This window comes from Lampetra planeri, chromosome 43, assembly GCF_965212315.1.
Source record: "Lampetra planeri chromosome 43, kcLamPlan1.2.h2, whole genome shotgun sequence".
NCBI classification, from domain to species: Eukaryota; Metazoa; Chordata; class Hyperoartia; order Petromyzontiformes; family Petromyzontidae; genus Lampetra; species Lampetra planeri.
This window is the reverse complement of record NC_136149.1, coordinates 6,601,653-6,620,246: the sequence shown is the minus strand read 5'-3', so window position 1 is coordinate 6,620,246 and position 18,594 is coordinate 6,601,653. Positions and strand designations below refer to the sequence as shown.

Genomic DNA, 18,594 nt, shown 5'->3' with positions numbered 1-18,594 from the left:
CACGCACAACGAGTCTGTGTGGAAAATGTCAATTCGATTGGATCACGGGAAGTGGGTTAAAAAACGACCGAAAGATTTGTACGGTCATAAGCACGCAAGCAAGCAAGTGAACTTAATATAAAGGATTTAATAAAGGATTTAAAAATATATTCGCCTGTGGAGGACGCGGTGATCGATCCTGCGACCTTTGGCATGGGAAGCGAGGGCGCTACCAACTGCGCTACTCCGCCAGGGCCTGTGGAGGTGTCACGCTCTGGGCTCCTACACTGTGACGTTCAGCCAAAGCCATGAATGAGTTCTATTTGAATAAATGTAAAAAAAATTATTCGCCTGTGGAGGACGCGGGGATCGATCCCGCGACCTTTGGCATGGGAAGCGAGGGCGCTACCAACTGCGCTACTCCGCCACGGCCTGCGGAGGTGTCACGCTCTGGGCTCCTACACTGTGACGTTCAGCCAAAGCCATGAATGAGTTCTATTTGAATAAATGTAAAATAAATTTGTTTTGCCTAAAAAGTGTAAAATTTTGGAAAAAATGTTTCACGAACATTAATTGTCACGCACAACGAGTCTGTGTGGAAAATGTCAGCTCGATTGGATCACGGGAAGTGGGTTAAAAAACGACCGAAAGATTTACACGGTCGTAAGCAAGCAAGCAAGCGAACTTAATATAATGAATTTAAAAAGGTGTGGAATGTTTGTTGCAACAACAAAAAACAATGTGGCAGTTTAATGAGTCCTGCAGGAAACGCAAAATCGTGACAGCAGCGTCTGTAATGCACGCGGGGTTCTCATTTCGGTAAGTTCGCGATGAATGTTGATGACGCCGAAGGATAAATGGGTTGAATAATGCGGTTCTGGCATGTGAATTGGTATGGGTTCCGGAGTCTGACCAAGGGGAAGGTTTCAGACATTTTGTTGCTGAAGGCTGAAAGTCGAGAGGCCGCGCTCTGGTGGCGCCACTGCTCAGAGCCCCATTTCCACTCGATGTGCAGCCGCATGGTGCCAATCCCAGTGCGGTGTTTGAGGGGCTAGAGTGCGAGATCTGTCTGGATTTCAGGGACATTAGGCAACTACTCAAATGGCCCAGCCTTCCCCTACCCCTCATCCCATTCACCAACACCGATTTACCACAGTGGTGAAGGATGGTCAATCATCAATTTAAATGTCTTTTGTTTAACCAGATGCGATGAAAAATCCAAGAGACCAGGATAAAGTCTAATTTGGAAGTGACCTAGATCAGCTAAATAACAATAATAATAATAATTAAAGTACAGAATAAAGCAAACAGTAATCTCACCAGAAACAACTGCGTCATTCACCAACACCGATTTACCACAGTGGTGAAGTATGGTGAATCAACACCACACGAATCAAAACATTAGAAAAGTGAAATGTATTTTATTTAACCAAATGAGATGAAAACTCCAAGAACCCAGGATAAAGTCTCATTTGCAAGTGACCTGGATCACCGAAATGTTCTTGTCAATGAAAGTACTGAATAAATAAAATAGAAATCTGACCAAAACAATTTCGTCACGAGAAATCCAAAATACATTGCACTAAAATAAATGTTGAATGCGTTACTTGTCGCCTGAATCGGCTCAAGTAGATTAATTTAGAAGCTATCGTGACTCGCATTGGATTTGTGATCAAGTTTCCCGGCAAGAACGGTGAGTGGCGTCTTCACAACAATAGTGAACATCACAGAAAAAGTCAAACTCAGCCACCCTCCTCCTTCTCATTATCAATCATCATTGTCACTGCATCCATCATCACCATTACCCCGCACGCATAAGGGATTCGTCTGAATGAGCGGACGCGCGGGATTGGTCAGATTTGCACACGGAGACTCGATGAGTCATGTGACGTGACTAAAGCAGGTCGATACGATGATGATTGACATCCACAGCACAGGTGCAGACAATGATCAGTGACGTCACCAACACAGGTGAATGCGGTAATTGGTGACGTCGCCAGCATAGGTGAGTATTTAAGCCCCACGCGAGAGGACTTTTGTGGTCGCTGGTGGTCTTTACATCCTGGTGAGTGCCGTTTCTTGGCGTCTTGAATGCGGCGGGACCCCGTGGAGACGGCATCCGTGGATTTGTCGCGTTGGTTCGAGATGGAGGCAGCTGCTCAAGTCTGGGTCCTGATTTGTTTAAAAAAGCCACTTAATCTCGCGGCTGTCTCCAGAAAGAAATATTCGTATTCTGTGGAGGGTTGCTCCTTTGAGTTAACCTGTGTAGATTGTATACGCGTGTGTAATGTGAGCGGTAGTGTAGCGGTTGGCGTGCTGGGATCATGAACTCGGTGACCCGAGTGCAGGTATTGGCCGAGTATCACGAAGTATTCTTCACCAGTCCTGGGCCTTCCTTTGGTCGACTTGGCCGCCAAATGAGACGGTGTGGTTGTGAACTTTTCTAAAAGGACAAAGGTGGACGGGCGTAGTGCTGGCCAACCACCTCGTGTGGTGTGCTGGCCTTGAATAGATTCTCACAAGTCTAAAGGCGATATGCGGGTGATTGTGGTTTTTGTTTTTTCCGTTTCCTTCATCGTTGTAATGAGGTACGTGTTCATTTAAAGAACCTCGTGATGCCTTCGTCTGCTGCCGCCATGGAGGATTTGAGCGCTGTCATGGACATCTTCGTGCGCGAGTTCTGCGCCAGCTGTGAAGGAGGCGCGGGGAGCATCTCCATGAGGAAGCACGTGCTGCAGAAACTGCTCGTGAAGCACATGCGGCCCTACCTGGCGGTGGGTTTCCAGCGGGCTTCGCGCGGCGGCACTGCGCACGGGTTTCTTGAGCAGTTCGCGTCACCGACTGCGTCTCATCGCACAGCTGTTCGGCCCTGAGATCGCGCACTGTGGGAGCCCAACGGCCTGTAGCCGCGAAGGCTCGAGCCGGCGCTCGAGTCCGTTGCTCGAGCGCGTGTAGCCACTGCTAGGGGTTGATTTTGACGGCTTTTAATGGCCACCATCGCACGTTGATTGTTGCTCCTACAGCACTGAGCAGAGTTATTGGTGTATTGCCTGTAACAAACTGTCACTACTGCAGGGCGCCTGCCACCCGGATGAAGTGCGCAAGATCATGGGGGATCTTCATGAGAACCAAGGCGCCAGCGTGGACTTCCAAGCGTTCATGGCCACGTGGACGCGGATTCTCGTGGCCGGCCATGCCCCGTTCCATGAGCGCGTGTTCCTCACCAAGGGGCCCCGTGGCACGCCCATTGTTGCTGATGAACCAAAATAAATGCCTTTAAAATATGAATAAAATCTCTGGCAAACTGGTTGTTCCTGGTCTTGTTGAATCGGCGAGCAGTGGTTGTGGCTGGCTCTTTTCGTGATGCAAATTTGGTTACGGGCAATGGCGGTGGGCTTAATGGTACTCCCTAGGTTTGTTGGCCACAAAGAGCAACGAGCATGTATTATCCTCACAGATGTTTGGCAAAATCGGCCTATGTACTGTTTCAAAATAGGTCTGTCTTGGGTGGCACTTAACACCCATTTGCTCTCCGAAAACAGGTACATCCCTGAAATGTATTTTATTCCAGACAAATAGGTGTAACGTTTCCGTTTAAGATGTATGGGATCTTGGAAAGAAAATGCAACATAAAAATTTCCAGTCTCACGCCTGGCGAGTGATTTAAATGGAAGGTTTTCTTCCGGTGTGCTCATTGAGGCTAAACCTGTGAATTGATGTGAAAACGCGAGAATCTGCAGTGAATGCCCCCAAAGCTGAGCTCGTGGTAAACGAGCTGAAAAAGTCACGTATCAGGTCGCTATGCAAATGCAGCACCAGTCCGGCAGAATCCCTTCCGGCTGAGTCCTGCCGAGAAGGAACACGTTCAATTGGCCGTCAATGACATGCTGACGGCCGACATTTCACCCTCATCCAGTCCGTGGGGAGCACCTATCGTTCTGGTTAAAAAGCAAGACAGGTCCTTGCGATTTTGTGTAGATTTCCGTCGCCTGAATAAAATCTCCGTGGCCGACGCGTATCCGCTCCCCAGAATGGACGAGTCCCTGGACGCATTGTCCGGGACGCGGTATTTTTCTACACTTGACTTACTGTTGGGATTCTGGCAGCTGCCACTCGACGATGAGTCTAAACCTAAGACAGCATTCCGGACCCCAGGAGGCCTGTTCCAGTTTAATCGGTTGCCCATGGGACTCCACTCCGCTCCCGCGACGTTTCAGCGCCTTATGGAATTGTTTTTGTCGGGTCTGCAATGGGATACTTGCTTAATTTATCTTGACAATGTCATTGTTTTCAGTAAAACCTTTGAGGAACACCTCCAGCGATTAAGAGGGGTGTTCTTGCGGATGCGTTCGGCTAAGTTTAAGTTTAAACCGGCGAAATGCCACCTTCTGCGGAAATCCGTAAGGTACTTGGGCCACATTGTCGATTCTTCGGGGATCTCCACCGATCCCACGAAGACGAACTGTGTCAGTTCATGGCCAACGCCCATGTCGGTTTCTGAGGTCCGCAGCTTCATTGGTTTTGCGTCATACTACCGCCGATTCGTGGAGCATTTCGCCACCATTGCCAAACCCTTGCATGCTCTAACAGCCAAAGGAGTCAGGTTTCGATGGGGGCTAGAGGAGGAGGCCGCGTTCTGCTCCCTTCGGGACGCCTTGGTGGGTGCCCCGCCCTTACGTTACCCTGACTTTACGAGTCCCTTCTTGCTGGATACTGATGCTAGTAACACGGGCATTGGGGGGGTGCTCTCACAGGTCGTTGGGGGAGTTGAACGGGTGGTCGCCTATGGTAGCAGGGTTTTGTCGCCTGCGGAACAGCGCTACTGCATCACCCGTCGCGAGTTGCTGACTATTGTTTTTTTTGTGCAGCAATTTCGACCTTATCTCTATGGCCGTCATTTTACGGTCCGGACGGACCACGCGGCGCTTCAGTATTCATTGAGGGTCGCCCAACCCTCGGGCCAATTGTCACGGTGGTTGGAAGTCCTCCAGGACTATCAATTTACGACCACTTACCGTAAGGGGTTGCGCCACTCCAACGCGGATGCCCTGTCGCGGTTGTCGCCTAGTCCTGAATGTGCGTGCTTGATAGGGTCGGCGGGCTGTAAACCGCCAGGTGCTGTGCCCGAGAGTGAGTTGGTCGCGGCCATGAATGCGCCGATGGTTGACGTTCCCGCTACCCCTGCGGGCGGGGACTCGCTACTCTCACTGTCTCTCGTTGAGTGGGGCCGACTCCAGATGGCTGACAGCTCCCTGCTCGCGTTGCGTCGTAGCGCGGGGGTCCCGAGGAGGGTCGAACACGGGCTGGCTCCTGGCTGCTCAAGCAGGGCCTGCTAATGAGGTGGGACAATATGTCCCGGCGGCACGCACTCGGCGTGCCTTCCGCTATGCGGGGCAAAGTTGTTTTGGCCGCACACGAACGCCTCTTACATCTGGGGGTAAACAAAACGCTTGCTCTGCTCCAGCGTGACTATTATTGGCCGGGGATGGGGAGCGATGTGGTCAATATACTGAAGGGGTGTGTGAATTGCGCCAAACGGAAACCACCGCCCGTTGCGCCAAATCCACAGCTGCAGTCTATTCAGGTCTCGCGCACCAACGAGCTCGTTGCGCTGGATATTTTGGGGCCTTTTCCTGTCACGCCTAGGGGTAACAAGTACCTGTTGGTTGGTGTGGAATACTTTACCCGATGGCCTATGGCGTGGCCACTCGCCAACCAGTCAGCGGCGGCCGTGGCGGACGCTTATGTCCAAGGCTACGTCTTGGACAAGGGGGCTCCCGAACGCTTGCTGACCGACCAGGGAAATAATTTTTCGAGTAAATTGCTGCAGGAGGTGTGCGAACTTTTGGGTACTAAAAAGGTGCGTACCTCCCCGTACCACCCACAGACTGACGGGATGGTGGAGCGACTCCCCAGGACTTTAACCTCCATGTTGTGCCAGCAGGTGTGCGAGGCACAGGTTGACTGGGACTTGCAGGTCCCGGGGGTCCTCGCCGCGTATAGAATGGCCCCCCATGCAGCTACGGGGTTTTCCCCATTTTATCTGATGTATGGTCGAGAGGCCGATCCGCCCATGGAGACTCAGCTGGGACTTTCCGTGCCACGGCCTAATTCCAAATTGGCCGACCATATTAAATTTAACATTGCTAAACTCGCCGAGGCACGGGAGGCCGCATGGCTTAATTCGAGATCTCGGCAAGTCGCCAACGAGCGCTTGCCAGCACAGAAGGTGTCCGTGCACGATTGGAAACCGGGCGATAGGGCCTGGCTGCACTGCCCTCATGCACCTTTGGCTACGGCGCCTAAATTGTTGAGGTCATGGCGGGGACCCGTGGAGGTCGTGCAGGTTGCACGCCCCCAGTGTGTTCAGATAAAATGGGGAAAGCGCCGGTGGTACGTTCACCCCTCCCGACTGAAACCGTTCTCGCCACCATATGGCCTTCCTTTGTGACGTGATGACCGAGCATGTGATGTGACCGACGACCCGGGGAGGGAAATTTTTTCGCCTGATCCTCACATGTTTTCGCCTGATCCGCTCCCAGGTGTCTTGGAACTGACGGCTGCCGACCACCGGCGACCGGATCCCCGCAGCACGGCCGGTTCTTCCAGGCCCGAACCGTGCCTTCCCGGGCTGCCGGAGGCACCGGACGGTCGACAGCGTCTCGTCCCGTACGACGGACCGGCCAGGCGGACTCGCGCTAGGTCGTACAACTTTTCCTGACCGAATAAATGGGGTGGGGATGCGGGCCGACGCGGCCGGAGCGTCTCGTCACTACGTTCCCCGTCCGCTCGACCGCTTTATCACCCATTCAAGGAGCGTGCGGAAGGGGGATCGGTAGTCAAGGAGACACTGGACACGTTTTTTTTTCGGAATAACTTTTATTGTGTTGCTCGTCGGTTTGTACATAGGTTGTTGTTGTGTTGTGTTGTTGTTGTGTTATGGGGCACACTTGGGGAGTGGGGTTTTTTGTTGTTGTTTTGTTGTTGTTTGGCAGCCGGGCTTGCTGCGAGCTATGTGGGGGGGGGGGGTGATGTAGTGGTGATACGCGCTGGCAGTAGGGATTGTGGGGTAGCACGTGGTGATTGGCTGTGTGTTGGTAACGCGCTGACGGTGAGGGATCGTAGGTCAGCGCGGGGTCATGGGTTATGTGATGGTGATTGGCTATGTGTTGGTGACGCGCGCTGACAGTGATGGATCATGTGGCAGCGCGTGGTGATTGATTATGTGCGCTGACACAAGCTGGAAGAAGGGATCGTGTGGCAGCGCGTGATGATTGGTCGACTAGGGTGGGTGCTCACATCGCGGTCCGCATAGGCTCCGTCTCCTTGGAGTGGAGGGCTATATAAGGTGGTGCGCACGGGCGCTCGGGGAGTTGTTGGTGACCAGTGAAGATGGAGGAGGAAGAGATAAGGCCCTGAGACACCTAGTCCCGCTGTCCTTGTAAGGACCGGGGCCCTGTGTGGCTCAGAGGCTGGATCTTGGGACCCGGGGGCCGGACGTCCGTGTGAGGACCGGGCAGCGGGACCCAGTGGTCGTAACCCATACCCAAGCTGGGGTGGGTCTAGAGGTTCCCCCGGATGCTACGGGGCTGGAATGCCCGTGTGTGTGTAGCCGGGTGGAACGTGTAGCTTGAGCTGTAGTAACCACACGTGTCATGTGGAACGTGTAGCGTGAGCTGTAGTGACCACACGTGTTATTGTGGCAACCAAGTGTTAATAAAGTGTGTTACCCGTCAAGTGGTCTCCCGCCGTAGTTTACTATACTACATATTCACCTGGAGATCTCTGCTCGAGGCACACAGCTGGGAAACATCACAATGATTACGAATGAAAGGTGACCGAAGTCACAATATTGAACACGTATAACCCGTAAAAACAAAGTTTTTCACTATAAATCCTTTATATGCGTGGCGGCTAGAGTCCTCTCGTCCTCTGGCTTGAGATGGCTGCCACCTATGGGTCAGATGATTGCATGCCACCATTAAGCAATTGGTAATTAAATATAATATTTTTGTCTTAAAAAGTGTCAAATTTTGGAAAAAAATTTCACGACCATTGTCACGCACAACGAGTCTGTGTGCAAAATGTCAGCTCGATTGGATCACGGGAAGTGGGTTAAAAAACGACCGAAAGATTTGCACGGTCGTAAGCGCGCAAGTGAACTTAATATAAAGGATTTAATAATATATTCGCCTGTGGAGGACGCAGGGATCGATCCCGCGACCTTTGGCATGGGAAGCGAGGGCGCTACCAACTGCACTACTCCGCCACGGCCTGTGGAGGTGTCACGCTCTGGGCTCCTACACTGTGACGTTCAGCCAAAGCCATGAATGAGTTCTATTTGAATACATGTAAAATAAATGTTTCTTGCCTAAAAAGTGTAAAATTTAGGAAAAAATTTTCACGAACATTAATTGTCACGCACAACGAGTCTGTGTGGAAAATGTCAACTCGATTGGATCACGGGAAGTGGGTTAAAAAACGACCGAAAGATTTGTACGGTCATAAGCACGCAAGCAAGCAAGTGAACTTAATATAAAGGATTTAATAAAGGATTTAAAAATATATTCGCCTGTGGAGGACGCGGGGATCGATCCTGCGACCTTTGGCATGGGAAGCGAGGGCGCAACCAACTGCGCTACTCCGCCAGGACCTGTGGAGTTGTCATGCTCTGGGCTCCTACACTGTGACGTTCAGCCAAAGCCATGAATGAGTTCTATTTGAATAAATGTAAAAAAAAATATTCGCCTGTGGAGGACGCGGGGATCGATCCCGCGACCTTTGGCATGGGAAGCGAGGGCGCTACCAACTGCACTACTCCGCCACGGCCTGCGGAGGTGTCACGCTCTGGGCTCCTACACTGTGACGTTCAGCCAAAGCCATGAATGAGTTCTATTTGAATAAATGTAAAAGAAATTTTTTTGCCTAAAAAGTGTCAAATTTTGGAAAAAAATGTTTCACGAACATTAATTGTCACGCACAACGAGTCTGTGTGGAAAATGTCAGCTCGATTGGATCACGGGAAGTGGGTTAAAAAACGACCGAAAGATTTACACGGTCGTAAGCAAGCAAGCGAACTTAATATAAAGGATTTAAAAAGGTGTGGAATGTTTGTTGCAACAACAAAAAAACAATGTGGCAGTTTAATGAGTCCTGCAGGAAACGCAAAATCGTGCCAGCAGCGTCTGTAATGCACGCGGGGTTCTCATTTCGGTAAGTTCGCGATGAATGTTGATGACGCCGAAGGATAAATGGGTTGAATAATGCGGTTCTGGCACGTGAATTGGTATGGGTTCCGGAGTCTGACCAAGGGGAAGGTTTCAGACATTTTGTTGCTGAAGGCTGAAAGTCGAGAGGCCGCGCTCTGGTGGCGCCACTGCTCAGAGCCCCATTTCCACTCGATGTGCAGCCGCATGGTGCCAATCCCAGTGCGGTGTTTGAGGGGCAAGAGTGCGAGATCTGTCTGGATTTCAGGGACATTAGGCAACTACTCAAATGGCCCAGCCTTCCCCTACCCCTCATCCCATTCACCAACACCGATTTACCACAGTGGTGAAGGATGGTCAATCATCAATTTAAATGTCTTTTGTTTAACCAGATGCGATGAAAAATCCAAGAGACCAGGATAAAGTCTAATTTGGAAGTGACCTAGATCAGCTAAATAACAATAATAATAATAATTAAAGTACAGAATAAAGCAAACAGTAATCTCACCAGAAACAACTGCGTCATTCACCAACACCGATTTACCACAGTGGTGAAGTATGGTGAATCAACACCACACGAATCAAAACATTAGAAAAGTGAAATGTATTTTATTTAACCAGATGAGATGAAAACTCCAAGAACCCAGGATAAAGTCTCATTTGCAAGTGACCTGGATCACCGAAATGTTCTTGTCAATGAAAGTACTGAATAAATAAAATAGAAATCTGACCAAAACAATTTCGTCACGAGAAATCCAAAATACATTGCACTAAAATAAATGTTGAATGCGTTACTTGTCGCCTGAATCGGCTCAAGTAGATTAATTTAGAAGCTATCGTGACTCGCATTGGATTTGTGATCAAGTTTCCCGGCAAGAACGGTGAGTGGCGTCTTCACAACAATAGTGAACATCACAGAAAAAGTCAAACTCAGCCACCCTCCTCCTTCTCATTATCAATCATCATTGTCACTGCATCCATCATCACCATTACCCCGCACGCATAAGGGATTCGTCTGAATGAGCGGACGCGCGGGATTGGTCAGATTTGCACACGGAGACTCGATGAGTCATGTGACGTGACTAAAGCAGGTCGATACGATGATGATTGACATCCACAGCACAGGTGCAGACAATGATCAGTGACGTCACCAACACAGGTGAATGCGGTAATTGGTGACGTCGCCAGCATAGGTGAGTATTTAAGCCCCACGCGAGAGGACTTTTGTGGTCGCTGGTGGTCTTTACATCCTGGTGAGTGCCGTTTATTGGCGTCTTGAATGCGGCGGGACCCCGTGGAGACGGCATCCGTGGATTTGTCGCGTTGGTTCGAGATGGAGGCAGCTGCTCAAGTCTGGGTCCTGATTTGTTTAAAAAAGCCACTTAATCTCGCGGCTGTCTCCAGAAAGAAATATTCGTATTCTGTGGAGGGTTGCACCTTTGAGTTAACCTGTGTAGATTGTATACGCGTGTGTAATGTGAGCGGTAGTGTAGCGGTTGGCGTGCTGGGATCATGAACTCGGTGACCCGAGCGCAGGTATTGGCCGAGTATCACGAAGTATTCTTCACCAGTCCTGGGCCTTCCTTTGGTCGACTTGGCCGCCAAATGAGACGGTGTGGTTGTGAACTTTTCTAAAAGGACAAAGGTGGACGGGCGTAGTGCTGGCCAACCACCTCGTGTGGTGTGCTGGCCTTGAATAGATTCTCACAAGTCTAAAGGCGATATGCGGGTGATTGTGGTTTTTGTTTTTTCCGTTTCCTTCATCGTTGTAATGAGGTACGTGTTCATTTAAAGAACCTCGTGATGCCTTCGTCTGCTGCCGCCATGGAGGATTTGAGCGCTGTCATGGACATCTTCGTGCGCGAGTTCTGCGCCAGCTGTGAAGGAGGCGCGGGGAGCATCTCCATGAGGAAGCACGTGCTGCAGAAACTGCTCGTGAAGCACATGCGGCCCTACCTGGCGGTGGGTTTCCAGCGGGCTTCGCGCGGCGCACTGCGCACGGGTTTCTTGAGCAGTTCGCGTCACCGACTGCGTCTCATCGCACAGCTGTTCGGCCCTGAGATCGCGCACTGTGGGAGCCCAACGGCCTGTAGCCGCGAAGGCTCGAGCCGGCGCTCGAGTCCGTTGCTCGAGCGCGTGTAGCCACTGCTAGGGGTTGATTTTGACGGCTTTTAATGGCCACCATCGCACGTTGATTGTTGCTCCTACAGCACTGAGCAGAGTTATTGGTGTATTGCCTGTAACAAACTGTCACTACTGCAGGGCGCCTGCCACCCGGATGAAGTGCGCAAGATCATGGGGGATCTTCATGAGAACCAAGGCGCCAGCGTGGACTTCCAAGCGTTCATGGCCACGTGGACGCGGATTCTCGTGGCCGGCCATGCCCCGTTCCATGAGCGCGTGTTCCTCACCAAGGGGCCCCGTGGCACGCCCATTGTTGCTGATGAACCAAAATAAATGCCTTTAAAATATGAATAAAATCTCTGGCAAACTGGTTGTTCCTGGTCTTGTTGAATCGGCGAGCAGTGGTTGTGGCTGGCTCTTTTCGTGATGCAAATTTGGTTACGGGCAATGGCGGTGGGCTTAATGGTACTCCCTAGGTTTGTTGGCCACAAAGAGCAACGAGCATGTATTATCCTCACAGATGTTTGGCAAAATCGGCCTATGTACTGTTTCAAAATAGGTCTGTCTTGGGTGGCACTTAACACCCGTTTGCTCTCCGAAAACAGGTACATCCCTGAAATGTGTTTTATTCCAGACAAATAGGTGTAACGTTTCCGTTTAAGATGTATGGGATCTTGGAAAGAAAATGCAACATAAAAATTTCCAGTCTCACGCCTGGCGAGTGATTTAAATGGAAGGTTTTCTTCCGGTGTGCTCATTGAGGCTAAACCTGTGAATTGATGTGAAAACGCGAGAATCTGCAGTGAATGCCCCCCAAAGCTGAGCTCGTGGTAAACGAGCTGAAAAAGTCACGTATCAGGTCGCTATGCAAATGCAGCACCAGTCCGGCAGAATCCCTTCCGGCTGAGTCCTGCCGAGAAGGAACACGTTCAATCGGCCGTCAATGACATGCTGACGGCCGACATCATTTCACCCTCATCCAGTCCGTGGGGAGCACCTATCGTTCTGGTTAAAAAGCAAGACGGGTCCTTGCGATTTTGTGTAGATTTCCGTCGCCTGAATAAAATCTCCGTGGCCGACGCGTATCCGCTCCCCAGAATGGACGAGTCCCTGGACGCATTGTCCGGGACGCGGCATTTTTCTACACTTGACTTACTGTCGGGATTCTGGCAGCTGCCACTCGACGATGAGTCTAAACCTAAGACAGCATTCCGGACCCCAGGGGGCCTGTTCCAGTTTAATTGGTTGCCCATGGGACTCCACTCCACTCCCGCGACGTTTCAGCGCCTTATGGAATTGGTTTTGTCGGGCCTGCAATGGGATACTTGCTTAATTTATCTTGACAATGTCATTGTTTTCAGTGAAACCTTTGAGGAACACCTCCAGCGATTAAGAGGGATGTTCTTGCGGATGCGTTCGGCTAAGTAAAAGTTTAAACCGGCGAAATGCCACCTTCTGCGGAAATCCGTAAGGTACTTGGGCCACATTGTCGATTCTTCGGGGATCTCCACCGATCCCGCGAAGACGAACTGTGTCAGTTCATGGCCAACACCCATGACGGTTTCTGAGGTCCGCAGCTTCATTGGTTTTGCGCCATACTACCGCCGATTCGTGGAGCATTTCGCCACCATTGCCAAACCCTTGCACGCTCTAACAGCCAAAGGAGTCAGGTTTCGATGGGGGCCAGAGGAGGAGGCCGCGTTCTGCTCCCTTCGGGACGCCTTGGTGGGTGCCCCGCCCTTACGTTACCCTGACTTTACGAGTCCCTTCTTGCTGGATACTGATGCTAGTAACACGGGCATTGGGGGGGTGCTCTCACAGGTCGTTGGGGGAGTTGAACGGGTGGTCGCCTATGGTAGCAGGGTTTTGTCGCCTGCGGAACAGCGCTACTGCGTCACCCGTCACGAGTTGCTGGCTATTGTTTTTTTTGTGCAGCAATTTCGACCTTATCTCTATGGCCGTCATTTTACGGTCCGGACGGACCACGCGGCGCTTCAGTATTCATTGAGGGTCGCCCAACCCTCGGGCCAATTGTCACGGTGGTTGGAAGTCCTCCAGGACTATCAATTTACGACCACTTACCGTAAGGGGTTGCGCCACTCCAACGCGGATGCCCTGTCGCGGTTGTCGCCTAGTCCTGAATGTGCGTGCTTGATAGGGTCGGCGGGCTGTAAACCGCCAGGTGCTGTGCCCGAGAGTGAGTTGGTCGCGGCCATGAATGCGCCGATGGTTCACGTTCCCGCTACCCCTGCGGGCGGGGACTCGCTACTCTCACTGTCTCTCGTTGAGTGGGGCCGACTCCAGATGGCTGACAGCTCCCTGCTCGCGTTGCGTCGTAGGGCGGGGGGTCCCGAGGAGGGTCGAACATGGGCTGGCTCCTGGCTGCTCAAGCAGGGCCTGCTAATGAGGTGGGACAATATGTCCCGGCGGCACGCACTCGTCGTGCCTTCCGCTATGCGGGGCAAAGTTGTTTTGGCCGCACACGAACGCCTCTTACATCTGGGGGTAAACAAAACGCTTGCTCTGCTCCAGCGTGACTATTATTGGCCGGGGATGGGGAGCGATGTGGTCAATATACTGAAGGGGTGTGTGAATTGCGCCAAACGGAAACCACCGCCCGTTGCGCCAAATCCACAGCTGCAGTCTATTCAGGTCTCGCGCACCAACGAGCTCGTTGCGCTGGATATTTTGGGGCCTTTTCCTGTCACGCCTAGGGGTAACAAGTACCTGTTGGTTGGTGTGGAATACTTTACCCGATGGCCTATGGCGTGGCCACTCGCCAACCAGTCAGCGGCGGCCGTGGCGGACGCTTATGTCCAAGGCTACGTCTTGGACAAGGGGGCTCCCGAACGCTTGCTGACCGACCAGGGAAATAATTTTTCGAGTAAATTGCTGCAGGAGGTGTGCGACCTTTTGGGTACTAAAAAGGTGCGTACCTCCCCGTACCACCCACAGACTGACGGGATGGTGGAGCGACTCCACAGGACTTTAACCTCCATGTTGTGCCAGCAGGTGTGCGAGGCACAGGTTGACTGGGACTTGCAGGTCCCGGGGGTCCTCGCCGCGTATAGAATGGCCCCCCATGCAGCTACGGGGTTTTCCCCATTTTATCTGATGTATGGTCGAGAGGCCGATCCGCCCATGGAGACTCAGCTGGGACTTTCCGTGCCACGGCCTAATTCCAAATTGGCCGACCATATTAAATTTAACATTGCTAAACTCGCCGAGGCACGGGAGGCCGCATGGCTTAATTCGAGATCTCGGCAAGTCGCCAACGAGCGCTTGCCTGCACAGAAGGTGTCCGTGCACGATTGGAAACCGGGCGATAGGGCCTGGCTGCACTGCCCTCATGCACCTTTGGCTACGGCGCCTAAATTGTTGAGGCCATGGCGGGGACCCGTGGAGGTCGTGCGGGTTGCACGCCCCCAGTGTGTTCAGATAAAATGGGGAAAGCGCCGGTGGTACGTTCACCCCTCCCGACTGAAACCGTTCTCGCCACCATATGGCCTTCCTTTGTGTCGTGATGACCGAGCATGTGATGTGACCGACGACCCGGGGAGGGAAATTTCTTCGCCTGATCCTCACATGTTTTCGCCTGATCCGCTCCCAGGTGTCTTGGAACTGACGGCTGCCGACCACCGGCGACCGGATCCCCGCAGCACGGCCGGTTCTTCCAGGCCCGAACCGTGCCTTCCCGGGCTGCCGGAGCCACCGGACGGTCGACAGCGTCTCGTCCCGTACGACGGACCGGCCAGGCAGACTCGCGCGAGGTCGTGCAACTTTTCCTGACCGAATAAATGGGGTGGGGATGCGGGCCGACGCGGCCGGAGCGTCTGGTTACTACGTTCCCCGTCCGCTTGACCGCTTTATCACCCATTCAAGGAGCGTGCGGAAGGGGGATCGGTAGTCAAGGAGACACTGGACACGTTTTTTTTTTCGGAATAACTTTTATTGTGTTGCTCGTCGGTTTGTACATAGGTTGTTGTTGTGTTGTGTTGTGTTGCGTTGTTGTTGTGTTACGGGGCACACTTGGGGAGTGGGGTTTTTTGTTGTTGTTTTGTTGTTGTTTGGCAGCCGGGCTTGCTGCGAGCTATGTGTGGGGGGGGGTGATGTAGTGGTGATACGCGCTGGCAGTAGGGATTGTGGGGTAGCACGTGGTGATTGGCTGTGTGTTGGTGACGCGCGCTGACGGTGAGGGATCGTAGGTCAGCGCGGGGTCATGGGTTATGTGATGGTGATTGGCTATGTGTTGGTGACGCGCGCTGACAGTGATGGATCATGTGGCAGCGCGTGGTGATTGGTTATGTGCGCTGACACAAGCTGGAAGAAGGGATCGTGTGGCAGCGCGTGATGATTGGTCGACTAGGGTGGGTGCTCACATCGCGGTCCGCATAGGCTCCGTCTCCTTGGAGTGGAGGGCTATATAAGGTGGTGCGCGCGGGCGCTCGGGGAGTTGTTGGTGACCAGTGAAGACGGAAGACGGAGGAGGAAGAGATAGGGCCCTGAGACACCTAGTCCCGCTGTCCTTGTAAGGACCGGGGCCCTGTGTGGCTCAGAGGCGGGATCTTGAGACCCGGGGGCCGGACGTCCGTGTGAGGACCGGGCCGCGGGACCCAGTGGTCGTAACCCATACCCAAGCTGGGGTGGGTCTAGAGGTTCCCCCGGATGCTACGGGGCTGGAATGCCCGTGTGTGTGTAGCCGGGTGGAACGTGTAGCGTGAGCTGTAGTAACCACACGTGTCGGGTGGAACGTGTAGCGTGAGCTGTAGTAACCACACGTGTCATGTGGAACGTGTAGCGTGAGCTGTAGTGACCACACGTGTTATTGTGGCAACCAAGTGTTAATAAACTGTGCTACCCGTCAAGTGGTCTCCCGCCGTAGTTTACTATACTACATATGCACCTGGAGATCTCTGCTCGAGGCACACAGCTGGGAAACATCACAATGATTACGAATGAAAGGTGACCGAAGTCACAATATTGAACACGTATAACCCGTAAAAACAAAGTTTTTCACTATAAATCCTTTATATGCGTGGCGGCTAGAGTCCTCTCGTCCTCTGGCTTGAGATGGCTGCCACCTATGGGTCAGATGATTGCATGCCACCATTAAGCAATTGGTAATTAAATATGATATTTTTGTCCTAAAAAGTGTAAAATTTTGGAAAAAAAATTCACGACCATTGTCACGCACAACGAGTCTGTGTGCAAAATGTCAGCTCGATTGGATCACGGGAAGTGGGTTAAAAAACGACCGAAAGATTTGCACGGTCGTAAGCGCGCAAGTGAACTTAATATAAAGGATTTAATAATATATTCGCCTGTGGAGGACGCAGGGATCGATCCCGCGACCTTTGGCATGGGAAGCGAGGGCGCTACCAACTGCACTACTCCGCCACGGCCTGTGGAGGTGTCACGCTCTGGGCTCCTACACTGTGACGTTCAGCCAAAGCCATGAATTAGTTCTATTGGAATAAATGTAAAATAATTTTTTCTTGCCTAAAAAGTGTAAAATTTAGGACATTTTTTTCACGAACATTAATTGTCACGCACAACGAGTCTGTGTGGAAAATGTCAGCTCGATTGGATCACGGGAAGTGGGTTAAAAAACGACCGAAAGATTTGTACGGTCATAAGCGCGCAAGCAAGCAAGTGAACTTAATATAAAGGATTTAATAATATATTCGCCTGTGGAGGACGCGGGGATCGATCCTGCGACCTTTGGCATGGGAAGCGAGGGTGCTACCAACTGCGCTACTCTGCCACGGCCTGCGGAGGTGTCACGCTCTGGGCTCCTACACTGTGACGTTCAGCCAAAGCCATGAATGAGTTCTATTTGAATAAATGTAAAAGAATGTTTTTTTGCCTAAAAAGTGTAAAATTTTGGAAAAAAAATTTCACGAACATTAATTGTCACGCACAACGAGTCTGTGTGGAAATTGTCAGCTAGATTGGATCACGGGAAGTGGGTTAAAAAACGACCGAAAGATTTACACGGTCGTAAGCAAGCAAGCAAGCGAACTTAATATAAAGGATTTAAAAAGGTGTGGAATGTTTGTTGCAACAACAAAAAACAATGTGGCAGTTTAATGAGTCCTGCAGGAAACGCAAAATCGTGCCAGCAGCGTCTGTAATGCACGCGGGGTTCTCATTTCGGTAAGTTCGCGATGAATGTTGATGACGCCGAAGGATAAATGGGTTGAATAATGCGGATCTGGCACGTGAATTGGTATGGGTTCCGGAGTCTGACCAAGGGGAAGGTTTCAGACATTTTGTTGCTGAAGGCTGAAAGTCGAGAGGCCGCGCTCTGGTGGCGCCACTGCTCAGAGCCCCATTTCCACTCGATGTGCAGCCGCATGGTGCCAATCCCAGTGCGGTGTCTGAGTGCGAGATCTGTCTGGATTTCAGGGACATTAGGCAACTACTCAAATGGCCCAGCCTTCCCCTACCCTTCATCCCATTCACCAACACCGATTTACCACAGTGGTGAAGGATGGTCAATCATCAATTTAAATGTCTTTTGTTTAACCAGATGCGATGAAAAATCCAAGAGACCAGGATAAAGTCTAATTTGGAAGTGACCTAGATCAGCTAAATAACAATAATAATAATTAAAGTACAGAATAAAGCAAACAGTAATCTCACCAGAAACAACTGCGTCATTCACCAACACCGATTTACCACAGTGGTGAAGTATGGTGAATCAACACCACACGAATCAAAACATTAGAAAAGTGAAATGTATTTTATTTAACCAGATGAGATGAAAACTCCAAGAACCCAGGATAAAGTCTCATTTGCAAGTGACCTGGATCACCGAAATGTTCTTGTCAATGAAAGTACTGAATAAATAAAATAGAAATCTGACCAAAACAATTTCGTCACGAGAAATCCAAAATACATTGCACTAAAATAAATGTTGAATGCGTTACTTGTCGCCTGAATCGGCTCAAGTAGATTATAAATTTAGAAGCTATCGTGACTCGCATTGGATTTGTGATCAAGTTTCCCGGCAAGAACGGTGAGTGGCGTCTTCACAACAATAGTGAACATCACAGAAAAAGTCAAACTCAGCCACCCTCCTCCTTCTCATTATCAATCATCATTGGCACTGCATCCATCATCACCATTACCTCGCACGCATAAGGGATTCGTCTGAATGAGCGGACGCGCGGGATTGGTCAGATTTGCACACGGAGACTCGATGAGTCATGTGACGTGAATAAAGCAGGTCGATACGATGATGATTGACATCCACAGCACAGGTGCAGACAATGATGAGTGA

The 18,594-nt window shown here is 51.2% G+C and overlaps 2 protein-coding genes across 4 annotated transcripts; both read left to right on the top strand.

Moving 5' to 3' along the window:
* Positions 1–1,961: 1,961 nt before the first annotated feature.
* Positions 1,962–3,286, top strand: LOC144732651 (uncharacterized). Of its 2 annotated transcripts, none has more exons than XM_078614169.1 (3): positions 1,962–2,044; positions 2,586–2,753; positions 3,055–3,286. In XM_078614169.1, exons 2-3 carry the CDS (start codon positions 2,595–2,597, stop codon positions 3,247–3,249), a joined length of 354 nt encoding a protein of 117 aa, XP_078470295.1. In that variant the 5' UTR covers positions 1,962–2,044; positions 2,586–2,594; the 3' UTR covers positions 3,250–3,286. The 2 variants fall into 2 exon arrangements, with proteins under 2 accessions (XP_078470295.1, XP_078470294.1); XM_078614168.1 differs by having other exon boundaries at positions 1,990–2,044; positions 2,568–2,753.
* Positions 3,287–10,355: 7,069 nt separating this feature from the next.
* LOC144732650 (uncharacterized) lies at positions 10,356–11,679 on the top strand. 2 transcript variants are annotated; one of them, XM_078614167.1, is made up of 3 exons: positions 10,356–10,438; positions 10,980–11,147; positions 11,448–11,679. In XM_078614167.1, exons 2-3 carry the CDS (start codon positions 10,989–10,991, stop codon positions 11,640–11,642), a joined length of 354 nt encoding a protein of 117 aa, XP_078470293.1. In that variant the 5' UTR covers positions 10,356–10,438; positions 10,980–10,988; the 3' UTR covers positions 11,643–11,679. The 2 variants fall into 2 exon arrangements, with proteins under 2 accessions (XP_078470293.1, XP_078470291.1); XM_078614165.1 differs by having other exon boundaries at positions 10,384–10,438; positions 10,962–11,147.
* Positions 11,680–18,594: the final 6,915 nt, after the last annotated feature.